Consider the following 14,277-nt stretch of genomic DNA (forward strand, 5'->3'; position numbering starts at 1 on the left):
AGATTTAAAGTACTTGGTGAAAAAAAAGCTAAAGCAACAAGAGAGGAAGTTTTTCTCATTAAGGGTTCACAAAGCACTTCTTGAGAGTGTGATGGAAACAGATTCAATTGAAGCATTCAAATGGGAATTAGATTGCTTTCTGAAAATGAATAATGTGCAGAGCTACAGGAAGCAAGCAGGGGAATGGAACTCAGTATAGAGTCATAGAGATGTACAGAATGGAAACAGACCCTTCGGTCCAACCTGTCCATGCCGACCAGATATCCCAACCCAATCTAGTCCCACCTGCCAGCACCCGGCCCATATCCCTCCAAACCCTTCCTATTCATATACCCATCCAAATGCCTCTTAAATGTTGCAATTGTACCAGCCTCCACCACATCCTCTGGCAGCTCATTCCATACACGTTCCACCCTGTGCTTGAAAAGGTTGCCCCTTAGGTCTCTTTTATATCTTTCCCCTCTCACCCTAAACCTATGCCCTCTAGTTCTGGACTCCTCGACACCAGGGAAAAGACTTTGCCTATTTATCCTATCCATGCCCCTCATAATTTTGCAAACCTCTATAAGGTCACCCTTCAGCCTCGACGCTCCAGGGAAAACAGCCCCAGCCTATTCAACCTCGCCCTATAGCTCAAATCCTCCAACATTCTTGTAAATCTTTTCTGACCCCTTTCAAGCAGCAGTATTATGATCTACTTGGGAAAGTGTGCTGATTCTGAAAGCCCAGTGCTCTTGGGATTAGCAAAATGTTGACAATATAATCAAAGCATTCAACATCCCAATATACCTATTTGATGGAACCAAGTTAACAGAAAACAGTGACCAGGTTCCTGTACTTAAAAATAACCATTTATTGCAAATAAGAAAATTGTAATCATGAGTAAACATCTATGAAGTATCAATGTATGGCTCTACTAGTTAGAACTCGAACCCCCTTCTAAAATTCATATACATACATACACAGGCAAACAAAAAAATGTGGTTTTAGGAATGAAGAGAAACAACTGGGAACCACAGCTCAATAGCACCATTTCATAAGGCTTGCTAGGATGATCCTTTAGCTTGCCAGGATATTCGGTTTTTCAATCTTTTTTCTCCAGATTCCTTTGCAGGAGGCGCAAGATAATTAGTACATAACTGTAAAGTCCCTTAAGTTACTCTTTAAAGGCAACAGTTCACAGCAAATGGTGGGTGAAAAATAATCGTGTTTCTTCTGGCTTCAGGTAAAACTACTTCAGAATGAAAACACACAATATGCCCAATCAATTCAGAGGTCCAAAGGCTTCCTCCCTGTATTGTCCACACAAATTGTTTAGCCACCTGGCAACCAATTTGAAAGTCGCCATCAGGCTGATTATCTTTGGCATCCACGTTGGTCACAACTGCACAAACCCAATCAGCTCCGTGTTGTTGGTTAAATCTAACCCTACACATATCCCCTGATGCCATGCCATTGACAGTTTCCCTTACTGCTTGAACACAGAAAAATAAAGCACATACAATGAGTTTCAGTAACTTGTTTTTAAAGTGCAGCAATCCCACAATTCTTGGTTCTTAACAGTTATTTTTCCATTTCAGTATGCAAACAGCATAACAGAAAATAAAATGAAACTGTCTTTATAGTAGACAATGGTTTGAACGACTTTCTTCAGAGCTATAACAATTGTGAGTCAGTTTTTTTTTCTTTTCCATATCCAAGTTGAAAAGAAAATTCTGGATTTCACACAATTTTAACCAATGTTAAGAGGGATTTCCTTAAGTGCAGGTACACTGAAAGCAAAAGGTATACAAGATAAAGAGTAATTGTTTAAAATATTTCAAGAACCTCACTGACCAGGTGTCTTGCTCAGTACTAACCTGCTTGAGCTGCAGATTGCATGGCAGCTGGCAGTGAGCTTGGCACCAGTCCTGCTGGTGGTAGAATGCTGCTTAGATTTAAACCTGAAGGAGTTATGGTACCAGCATTACTCCCCAGCATAGGATTTGAGCCACTCATCAATGTCTGTGCTCCACTAGGGATGGGGTGGGGTGGAGAAAAAAATAAATATATTATCCACACACTTCTGTTTTATTTTAGTGGAAAAAACAAATATATTTTACATATGTTTCTGATTTATTGTAACTAGTAGGTCACATATTTTTATCAGCATCACTTGTAAACAAAAGGGTTAAAATAAACATGCAGACTTAGTGTGAAGCTATAGAATCATGAAATTACATATCTAATATGGTTATAGGAAATAAATCCCAAAAGGCACAAAGTTAATGTAAATAAATCAGGTAAAAGACCTCGTATAAAAGCTGACCAAATAGACTTAAGTGTCATCACAATTAGGATAATTAAAAAGACAAGCAAAAATTTTGAAACATGCAGTTAGAACCACAGAATACCACACCAAGCAAGAAGTAACATTTAATACCATATGACTTAGACCACACATGGAGTATAAGTGGCTACTTGTAATCAATTTAAGTTTAAATAAAGGAATTGCAAGCATTCAGGAAAGGCAACAAAAACAAAAACAAACATAAATGTTTTAAGTTTTTGAAATCTGGATTTACTTTCATTTATTGGAGTAGCAATTTTAATAGACACTGTAATTTTAAAATTCTCAAAACAGATTGCAAGCCTTAACAGACCTTTCATAATATTGTCAAATAGTATTCTATAACGGCCATGTACCATTGCCAATTATGACATTATTTAATATGATATGGTTAAGACACTTTAAAAATGTGTTCAGGTATCAATAATTAAGAAAAAAGTATATACTTATACATATATTAACAGTAATTGGAAATAAGTTATTGTTTTACAAACAAATTTTTTTTGTCCATTAAGACATTGGACTATAGTGACTTCTGCCACCATTGTGATGGAGGTTAGAGAGATCCGATATATCTTGGCTTGGATGTGTATTGTTGTGCCAATAATTGGTATGCAGTTCATGTGTTTTTAGATGGACATTCATGTCTATTCAAAGCATAATCATTCATTTCAGGGAAATTAACTGTATTCTAATTCTGCACAATGGTAACAGTGCTGGGTGAGAACGGAAGTTAGAATGTTAAGTTTCTGACAGGAAAACTATTTACTAACATGATTCAAAGGGTAATTACTTAAAAACATTAAAGGTGTATGATGCACAGACAGAGGACTATACTTAATACTGGAAGTACTCTTGCTTGGCTCTCCTTTCACATCAAGACAAAACAAACTCAAAATATTTATTTCTGGTTACAATTCCAGTTTTAACATTAATGATAACATTTTGTGGTACTTTTGCCATTTTAATATGCTGACTCAGTAGCAGCATTAATTAATTGGATGGGGGAGGGTTTAACTATTACTCAAAAAGTTGATCATTTGGAAAGGTTTTGAATTAGAAAGGGTTAAAATAGCAATAAATACATTGAACAGCACATACTGTATTTGATCAGGTAAACAACTCTTTCTTAAAAATAGATTTTCAATGATTTAGAACTGGTAGTTGAGCTTTGTTCTTGGAATGCACGAATAGACAATATAAAGACATTTATTTCTTTTTGTTAATACTACATTCCAATTATACTATTAAAAGTTGTAAGAAAAAGTCAACACTTTATAAGGCTGTCTTTGAACTTTATCTTTGAATGAACATTTATTTATATATCCGGATGTAGGTTTGCTTGCTGAGCTGGAAGGTCATTTGCAGATGTTTCTTCACCATACTAGGTAACATCTTCAGTGAGCCTCCGGACAAAGCACTGCTGGTATTTCCTGATTCCTATTAGTATATAAATAGAAAGCAGGAAACATATAAACAGAAAGTAGAAAACATCAGCAGTGCTTCGTCTGGAGGCTCACTGAAGATGTTACCTATTATGGTGACGAAACGTCTGAAAATGAACCTTCCAGCTCAGTGAGCAAACCCACATCCAGAACCTCAACCTGAGCTACAGATCTTCTCAATACTTGCTTATTTATATAATGCCAATGAAAATCATCACCTTTTAAGAATGCCACAGATATAAAGAGAACATTGCACCATTTCTGTAGTACAAGGAATAAAATATGAAATGCAATTGTTTTTGAGAAGGGAGATATACAGATTATATCATGAACATTTCTTCTCTAACTGGAGGGATAAAGGGGCTAGATGAAAGAATTTTTACTTCATGGGGAATGCTTCTTAGTAATGAAGATGACTGTACAAGGTAAGCAGTTTAATTTCCTTCCACAATCAATAGAAAGTGTTTATTCTGAATTATCTGTTATGTTGAATACTGATTGTGCAGTAATGTGAAAAGACTTGGATGTTTGATTACAAGTGCTTGAGATAACTAGCAAATAATTCATTTTCTGAGGGAAAAGGATTACTGATTAATTGGAGTAAACCATGCTACTCTGGAGGAAGGTAACATTTTTCTTTACTTATATCAAAAACCTGAAGGAAAACTAAAATGTCAAAAACCAGTCAACAATTAAAAATTAAATCCAAAAAATGGCTTGTAATAGTACAAAACAAGTTCCAGTTATTAAATGTTGTGTAAAACCAATATTCCTGAACTTATCCCATGAAATAATTATTAGTTTCAAAGGAAAAACTCAAGAGGGCCAAGATGATCAAATGATAATTTCAGATGGCACAATAAAGAGAATGGGCAAGAAGTATGGCTAAAAAAAATTTCCAAGAAAGCATGAAATGAGGTGACTGCTGGTGATTTGAGAGAGTAGAAAAAAACTGAACACAAATCCAAAAAACAATATTCCATGGACGCTGAAATGAATAGAAAATGTAGCAAAACACTCAGTTCAGGTAGTATCTGAAAATACTGGATGAATTTTTTAATGACTTGAAATAATATCTCAATTTTGTTTTCCACAGATGTTTTATGACATGCTTGAGAGCTTTTCAAAGCCTGTTTCCCCAAACAGGGTAAACTGGCTCTCATGAACAATACCATGAAAAATTCCGAAGGGTTTGACAATGAGGTTACATTTTATTCTACATCACTCCAGCTCACATAGGCTTGCTTTCCTCAGTTTCTTATCAAAGCATAATCCTAACATTTCAGGAGCTAATCTAGTAGGATCTTTGCTGTATTACCTTCAAGTCAAGGATATCCTCTCTTAGGGAGACTAAAACTATGCACAATACTCCATGTGTGGTATCACCAAAGCGTGTGTAACAGTAGCAAGACTTCTTTACTCTTGTACTTTTGACCCCTTGAAAGAAAGATAAACGTGCCATTTGCTTTTCTAATTGTTTACGGTACATACATAACTGCGTTCCTTATATGAAGACACCCAAATATCTATCTATATCAACATTTAAGTTTCAAGTCTTTTTAAAATATTTTTCTTTTCTATTCTTATCAAATTGCTGTCAGTTGTCCATATTATACTCCATCTACCAACTTTGTTTCCCACTCAGTTATCTTTCGCTGGCACTTTGTGTCCTCTTCATAGCTTTCATCACCATACAGCTTTATATAATCAGCTGGCTTGGAACACAATAATCTCCATCTCTCCATCCAAATCATGAACATAAACTGCAAATAGTTCAGGCCTCAGCACTGATCCTTGCAGCACTTTACTAATCACAGCTAACTACCTTGAAAATGTCCGATTAATTCTACTGTGCTTTCTGTCCATTGACCCATCTTCACTCCACTTTAATGTTACTTCCAACTCTATGAGCTCTTACATCTGGAAAGTTAAGCCTTTCCTTATGTTTCTGAAGCCATAAAACCTCTTCAACAACCAAAACAACTGGAATAAACAAGCTGTGGAAAACAATAAAACTCATCATGCAGAACCACAGTATAAAGGAACCACAGTATAAAAAAGAGCAGCAAAGAGAAAGGCATAATTTTGCTGTATCTGTCATTATGGCATCAAGGCAGACATTATTTCACCCTGCAATCTGATAAGTTTGCTTCTGCGGTGTATGAAAGATGCTGAATGTAGTGTCAGAACATGTTGTTATCACAGTTAGCAACAGCAAAAGTCAATAACATTGAAATAAAGTAAAAGTACACTTTGGCTTTTATGATTAATACAACAATTAAAATGTTTAAATAGGGTTAAAAGATTTATAAATATTCTTACCAAACTGAGCCCACTACATTGATGAAGTTGAGACCCGCTGGGTTTGTCATCACCTGGGAGGATGAACTCCCTGTTGTAATGGAAGTTACCATAGTGGAAAGAGGAATGGTCATTACTGGCAGAGCTTGACTGAGAGCCATCTGCTGTTGGGCAAAAGGGGTTAAAAGGGTCTGCGGATTGAGGCCTGATTCTTGTGTTGAGGGGGTAGCTGAGGGAGTGGCTGTAGATGCTGGGGTTTGCACATCAGAAGGGTGTGGAGTTGATGAAGGGGTGTTGGTTGGTGTGGGGGTAGATGGCTTGGGAGTCCCAGATCCTGCTCATTAAGAAAACAAAAAGTGCTAGGTTATTACTTTAAAACCGAAGTAGAGGTTTTCTGTAAAACTGACCAAAAAGAAACATTTAATGTTAATGTGAAGGGGAAACAAATTTACTCAAATAAACAGAAATAGTGACTTGCAATTGTATGTACTACTGTCAAGTGGATTGCATGGTCATCTGTAAGCTGGAAATCAAGTCACTTTCCACCTATTTAGTTTGAATAATATTATAGTTTAACACTGCAGCTGCAATATCTAAATAGGAAAACTAGCCTTTGAAGAAGTGCTCCACTGCCTGAGTAGTTATTGGAAAATAAAATCAGACTTAGGTCAGTAGCTGTAACTTTAAACCTTTGCCGATATGTATCAAAATAGTTAAATATTTAATACATATTGTGATATTATACAATTAAATAGTTTAATAGCATATTTTAGCCATACATGGAATGAAGTACCAAAGTGAATTAATCTTTTACTCAGTTCTAAGCGCAACAATCTGCAGTTGTGATACATAAGTGGCAATTGTCATACATACAAAGAAAACAAGTTGTATTGCAACTATTGATAATTTTTAGAAATTGGAAAAACAAGTGAATATACTTTGGGGACAGCTTGTACCAAAGATAAGAATGAAACTTTAATAACTGTTGCACTTAAGTGTTTTAAGACTCTCCTAACAAAGTTAATTTTGAAACGTAAAAACTGTACAGTCAAATTTTATCTTGAATAGCAGAATTCCTTGTAAAGCTCTATTAAAAAAAAAACTAGAGGTCAATTTGAGAGTCCACAAATAAAAGATCTGACAGAAATTTGAATGTACCATGTGAATGCTAAGTGAAAAAGAACACACACTATCTTAAGTTTAGCACCCAAATCAGTTCAATTGGAACTACAAATGTCCTTCACATTTAACAAAGTGGGAAATATATCTCGGTGGGTATCGCAAGAAATCAGTAATTTGTTCTATATTTTCACAAACTATGCAGGAGTTTTTGAAACAAGTAATGGAATAAAAAACAAACTCTACAGTTGTAATCCATCTGTTTTAAAAAAAATCTGACAGAACTGATGGGATGTTACATTGTATTACAGCTACTAGGTTTAGGTTCAAAAGCAATGAATTCACTTTTTTAGATGCTTTGATGTATTGTATCCAGGAATCTATTCAGAAGAAAATTACTTTAAAATAATTGACAAATATGTAAAATTAATGTAGTTTGCTTTTGCAATATTATGTTTATATGCTTTGTTATCAAACAGAATCCTGCACTTTGATTTAGCTTGTTTCTCATCCTGTAATTATTTTATCCTTTGAGTCCTCCACTGGTCTCACACATACTCCTCCAATAAAACTGGAGACCTCTCTGTCCCCCTAGATCATTATTAATTTTCTGGTTCAAATATAGATTCCAGCAACTTAATTCTTCAGTCATGTTGGTTATTTTCAAAGCTGCTTCAAATAATTCTCAACTTTTAGAATCTCCTTCCCCTCTTTTTGTTTTGCATTTTCACCAACCATCTATTTCCATACTAATTATATACCCTCTGTTTATTTCATATTGAAAACTTCTGTTCATTAATTGACTCAAGATCAGTTTCAACACGAGGTTGTGATTTCTCTGAGTTTGTGCACCTTCTTGTTGTAGAAAAAGTTTCCTCTCATGCGCTGGTCAAACTCAGACTATTTCCAGTGTGCCTGTATCACTAAACCAAATTAGCAGCTTGTCCAAATTTTCAGATCAATTATCAACTTGATCAAGCCATGGCTATAGTGTCCAGACAAAAAATTTAGCCACATAGGATGAAGACATTTAAGTCAAAGATCTCTATAAAGCATAATAACAAATAAAAGATCAGTCATGATCATAATGAAGGTGCAGCAGATTCAAAGGCATTCCTGATCCTAGTTTCTATATTTCCCAAATCTCAAATGTAATAATTCTTGAAAATGAAAAGACTTGCATTTATATAACTTTCATTCCTGATGAAAGGCTTTTGCCCGAAATGTCGATTTTCCTGCTCCTTGGATGCTGTCTGACCTGCTGTGCTTTTCCAGCACCACTCTAATCTAGCCCCTTGCATTTATATAGCGTCTTTCATGACTAGTGGACATCCCAAAGCACATACTAGCCTGAACCCATCTATGGTTAGAAGAGTATAAGATTTGAACGGTCATGTAGTGGCTGTACAGGACATTGGTTAGGCCACTTCTGAAATACTGTGTGCAATTCTGGTCTCTTCCCTATCGTAAGGATGTTGTGAAACTTGAAAGGGTTCAGGAAAGATTTACAAGGATGTTGCCAAGGTTGGAGGATTTGAGCTATAGGGATCAGACTGGGGCTGTTTTCTCGGAGGCTGAGGGGTGACCTTATAGAGGTTTATAAAACCATGAGGGGCATAGATAGGATAAATAGATAAGGTCTTTTCCCTGGGGTGGGGAGTCCAGAACTAGAGGGCATAGGTTTAGAGTGAGGGGGCAAGATATGAAAGGGACCTAAGGGGCAACTTTTTCACACAGAAGTGGAACGTGTATGGAATGAGCTGCCAGAGGAAATGATGGAGGCTGGTACAATTACAGCATTTGAAAGGCATCTGAATAGGTATATGAGTAGAAGGGTTTAGAGGAATATTGGCCAAATGCTGGCAAATGGGACTAGATTAGGTTAGGATATCTGGTTGGCATGGACGGGTTGGACCGAAGGGTCTTTTTCTGTGCTGTGTATCTTTATGACTCTAAGTAAAAGAATATGTTACAGTTAATGTAACAAGCAGGGTATATATACATTGCATCAAATGGTTTTTATTCTGTTTATATCACATTTTAGGTAACGAAAATGGTACAAGGCAGACATAAATTTTAAATATTGTGAAACAAACCAAGGTACAAATTGCAGAGTATGTAAATTATGATGTCATTGCAAGAAATATGAAAAATCTTTCGTGATGATGGCATTAACCTCAGAGCTATAAGTTATAAATTGTACTGAAATTACTAGTAAAAAGAATTCTAATTTTACTTAACTTTAGATTGCTTTAAATTCTCAGGCTCAACTTCAACATCCCCAGTAGATTGCTTGGTATAATGATTATGTGGGTTGTCAACATACTTTAGCTTTTAGTTATAACTTAGAAATTCTCAGCAAATAATTTCCAGAAATCCTTTGAGCTATCTTGAGCTGCACAGTTATACCACTAAATGTACATTTACAAAAGTTGAAGATAGTTTGCCTGGAATTCTCTTAAAGAAGTGGGCAATCTTATGTGACTGTCCTGGTTTAGATGTTCTGCTAACCATTGCCAGTGAAGAAGAATCAGATTTTCAAATGCATATCATGACTCAAATAATTTCTAATGTAAAATATACGTAAAGTCTTTACATACTATTTGGAACCAACTCATTCCCATAAATAGATGTAAAATTAATAAATTTTAAAATTAATTTGTTCCTCTACACTCTCCTAAAATTTCTCTTTACTGTTAGGTTTACTTGCTCGACCAATATCTCAGGCTTACTTTGTAGCTGAGGCTTCACATGAATAAGATTTAAGACAGTAAAGGATTAGATTTGAGCAGAATGATACCAGTAAGGGTCTGGCAGTAGAAGATTTACTTTATAAGGAAGATGGATCAATTATTCTTAAATATTTTAGAAGGTTCAACCACTGAATACTTACAATAATACTGCTTCCAATTTAAATATAGCCACATGTAAATCTATTCAGATCAATTCCACATAGCTGCAGGAATTGCTTTATTCTGCAGATGATTTTAACAGTTATATGCATGTACCCTAGTGGTACATCTAAAAGGTGAAAAATAAATTGTATTGTGGAAAAACACGCACTTGACTTCATCTTGGCTTGTAAACCATAACTCAGCATCTCTAGGGGCACACAAATTAACATGCATTTACATTCACGCTTATACAAAGTCTCTAACAGTTCAAAAATGTGCACTGTGTGCGCACGATAAATTATTTTAAAAATTACTGAAGAGACAAATTCTCTCCACAATCTCACTTAATTGGCACTGAAATGCTCTTAAGTATTAGTTATTCCTCAGCTTTTTTTTTCAGTTAATTATCGAGGTGTACGATAAAAGAGTTTGATGCAGTTATTACTATTGTGAGACAGTACAGTGACTTACAAGAGTAATTTAAGCAAAAATGTTGTAACAAATAAAAATAATTGCTACAAAATATTTATATTGAAATATATCACTAGATTTTTATACAGTACTTTTCATGTCTAAACACTGCGAAGCACTGCATACAGAGAAATACCATTTGAAATCCAGCCATTGTTATGTGAACAACACGAAAGCCATTCTGTGCCAGCAATATTCCCCAAAAAGCTATGTCAATCTTTACTGGTACTGATCAAGTAATAGTGACTTCCTTCAAACAATGGAGCAGAACCTTTTATTCATTTATTCAAATGAACAGATCAGGCAGATGGGAACTGTGTTTAGCATGTTATCTAAAAACAGACATCACTCATCTGACCTGCTTTGTAGTTTTCATCCATTTCATATTGTTAAATGCTGTTGTGAGATGTGGGGGGGAAAAAATCATCTACTCTGTATGCAAGATTACTGCAAAGTAATTCAAGTACTAAGTTCTGTTCATCTGTCACCATTGCGCTTGTTATGAATATCGGGTCTTAATCTGGTAATTTATCATTTTTAAAGTTCTCATCATTATTTCACATCTCCACGTCCTTAGCTCTTGCCATCTCTGTAACTTCCTTGTGCCCTATAACCCTCTAAGGTCATTGCACTCCTCAAATTCTGACATTTCTGTATATTCCTAATTTCCACCACGTTTTACCACTGGTGGCTGTGCCTTCAGGTGCGTATACCTCATGGCATTAGGAGTAGTCTATTAGTCCAGATATAGCATTAGCTATTTAACAGGAAACCAGATAGTTGGATAACTGAGAATATTTTCAGGTTTCAAACTGAAAATAATGAAGTACCAAAGATGTCAGTGTTGAGGCCTGAACTATTTACTAAAACTATATTATTCACTTGGCTGAAAGGACCAATTATTTTGCAGCCTAATCGCTTAGATTACAAATCCAGTTAGGAAAGCAAATTGTGAGGGAGATTCTAAGAATCTGTAAAAGGGATATAGGTAGATTGAGTTGGCAAAAAATTAACAGATGGAGAATAAAGATGAATGTGACATTGTCCATTTTGGCAGGAAAAACACAAAAGCAAATGAACTAAATGGAAAGGGATGGCAGAATGCGTTAGGACATGGGGGACATAGATGTCCTGTGTCCTTGTATATGAACCACAAAAAGTGGCTCATATACAAGTAATGTGAGGGAGAATGAATTAAAGTACAGAAGTCTTACGACAACTGTTCAGGGCACTAGTGAGACCACAGCTAGAGTACTGCGGACAGTTTGGTCTCCTTAATTAAGGAGGAATATATTTGCAATGCAGGTTGTTCAGACAGGATTTAGTAAGTTGATGCGAAGGGCTCGTTTTGTGAGGGAAGGTTGAGCAGACTAAGCCTACACTCATAAGAGTTTAGTAGAATAAGAAATGATCAGGCTCAGAGAAAATGTTTCCCCTCGTGGGGTTCCAGAATTAAGAGCTCAGTTTAAGACAGAGATTAGAAAGAATTCTCTCTCACAAACGGTCCTTAATCTTTGGAATTCTCTATGGCAGACAGCAGCAGGAATTCAGTCAGTTGATATATTTGAAATTGATCTAGACACTTTTGTGGTTGTTAATGGTTGGCTATGTTGTTAGAGTTACATATTTTGGTTAATTGTTTTTAGTATGCTAGGACACTCACTAGGTAAGGAGGTACAGATCTGTCATGCACCATTATCGAGGAAAACACCTGTCTTGTTGCTTCATATAGCACTCTCTGGCCTGGATTCATTTGACAAGGTTATTTTGGTTGAGTACAAAGGGAGGAGGGCAGAAAACTTGAGTTAAGGCCACAGTCAGATCAGACATGATCACATTGAACAGCAAAGCGGGTTCAAGCGGCAGTCCAGTTCCCAGTTTCATGTTCTCAAATCCTGAAATATGCCTCTCTTTCCTCCTTTAAAAATACTTCTTTGACCAAGCTTTTGGTCATTGCTCCTATTGTGGATTGGTGTGAAATTTTGTTTGATAGCACTCCTCTGAAACACTTTGTCCAGATTTTCCTCAAGGCGCTATATAAATGCAAGCTGCTGCTATCACCTACGGTAATTTAGCAACTCCAGTTCACATTTCTAATGCATTTTACCACTTCTAAGGCTAATATTTGATGTGTTTCTTTCAGTAATTTTGCTTTGTCTTTTACCTCGTGTCTTATGGAATTAGAGTACCTCAAGCATGTAAACTCCAATTCATTGAAATTATCACTATCTTTTATCATCAACTCTTTTACACATTCATTTTACACCAATGCTTGTAAAAGGTTCAATTTGTCAACCACAGCACTCATTTATTTTTACTTTTGACTATTTTGAGTACACAGACATACAAAATGAGGTATTATACAATTATATACATCAAACTTAATTAAATAATACATTTAAATGTGGCACAAATTCAACATTAGAGAAGGCATTTTAGGGAAAAGCCATACTACGCAATTTAGCTTCTTAATGTGTATATACACCACTTACAGAGAACTAGTCACAAATATGTTGCTAGTTATTCCACTCACTTTGTGAAGAACCCACTGGAGACATGGCTGGTGGTGAGAGGATGTTCACTTGATTAAGATCCATAGAATGCTTTCTAGGCAGATTAACACTTTTGGTTGGTGGAGGAGGGGGAGTTGTGGATTTCAGGTGGCCACTTGATTGCAATGGACTAAAGACATTTCCTAAAACAGAGCAAGAACATATTTTAGTTCACTATTCTATTTTAAAATTAAATTTACCATCAAGCTCTGAGCAAATGGATGTCTTAATTTTCCACTCCGTGCATTTTTTTAGTCCCTGTCTTGCTCATCCTCTAAGACATTAGGTACACTTTTCTCCACAAGAAAATAGATGGACTTGTTTCCTAGTCCTTGTTAATCTCTTCTCCTATTTTCCATGTTGCTTATAATTGGAGACAAAGGAAAACTTATAAACAGAAATAGACTGCTTGATCCAACAAATCTGTTCCTTTTCGAACTGATCACCAACTTATTTTCTTAATTTTTACTCCCCAATCTATCTTTATTTTTTCCAAAACGTACACCTCCAAGAATACAAGCGACAGCATCCTGTAGTGACTCATTCTTCTTTCAAAGAAGAAACCAGCTTCTTAATGCAATCAGAACATCCTTGACAGTCCACTCAAATTGGTAACCTATATTAAGTAAATTATCTATCACATTACTTGTAAATAATGTCAAACCTTGAGGAGTTTTTCTCTTTAATTTTTCCAGTTTCAAGCACACAACAGTTGTAATCTAACAAGTTGGTCAGATGAAGCATGATTGAGCAAATATATATGTGTGTGTATCTATCTATCTATCTTTGTACTTCTTGGTCCTCAAGATCAGATATATGCTGACTCTAAAGGTATTCAACTAATCAAACAACAGCATTTTCGATGATCGTCTGCAACATCAAGCAGGAGTGAAGGAAGAACAACATGGAGAATTTTAACAATAATGTTACAACTGGACAAAAGCCCAAATTTTATTTGCACTAATTATGTGTTTTTAAATTAATCACATTACCATTTTAAAATAATCACATTTATAGATTTCTCACTTCAGCAGACAAACAGACCAGCCAAAAGGTGTTTGGCAACATAAGAAAATTATTCACATGTCTTTCAAGAATATCTTTTAATTACTGCCCTTCATCTTATTGGTGAAGAATACAGATGATAACCTTCACCATTTTTATTT

The 14,277-nt window shown here is 35.6% G+C and overlaps 1 protein-coding gene across 15 annotated transcripts in view; it reads right to left on the bottom strand.

Annotated features, from left to right (window-relative positions):
• supt20h (SPT20 homolog, SAGA complex component) overlaps positions 1–14,277 on the bottom strand; it is a 60,832-nt gene that overhangs the window by 21,208 nt on the left and 25,347 nt on the right. For all 15 annotated transcript variants that reach the window (XR_015757467.1, XR_015757466.1, XM_043692083.2 and 12 more), the window contains 3 exons: positions 13,093–13,254; positions 6,097–6,409; positions 1,860–2,014 (listed from right to left, as the gene is read on the bottom strand). Coding sequence is in view for 13 of the 15 variants with exons in the window: in XM_043692083.2 (XP_043548018.2) it covers positions 1,860–2,014; positions 6,097–6,409; positions 13,093–13,254 (630 nt within the window). In the remaining 2 variants the exon portion in view is untranslated. The remainder of the gene's footprint in view (positions 1–1,859; positions 2,015–6,096; positions 6,410–13,092; positions 13,255–14,277) is intronic.

The sequence above is a fragment of the Chiloscyllium plagiosum genome, unplaced genomic scaffold, assembly GCF_037043375.1.
Source record: "Chiloscyllium plagiosum isolate Xiang-an unplaced genomic scaffold, Cpla_swu_hap1 HiC_scaffold_6, whole genome shotgun sequence".
Lineage (NCBI taxonomy): Eukaryota > Metazoa > Chordata > Chondrichthyes > Orectolobiformes > Hemiscylliidae > Chiloscyllium > Chiloscyllium plagiosum.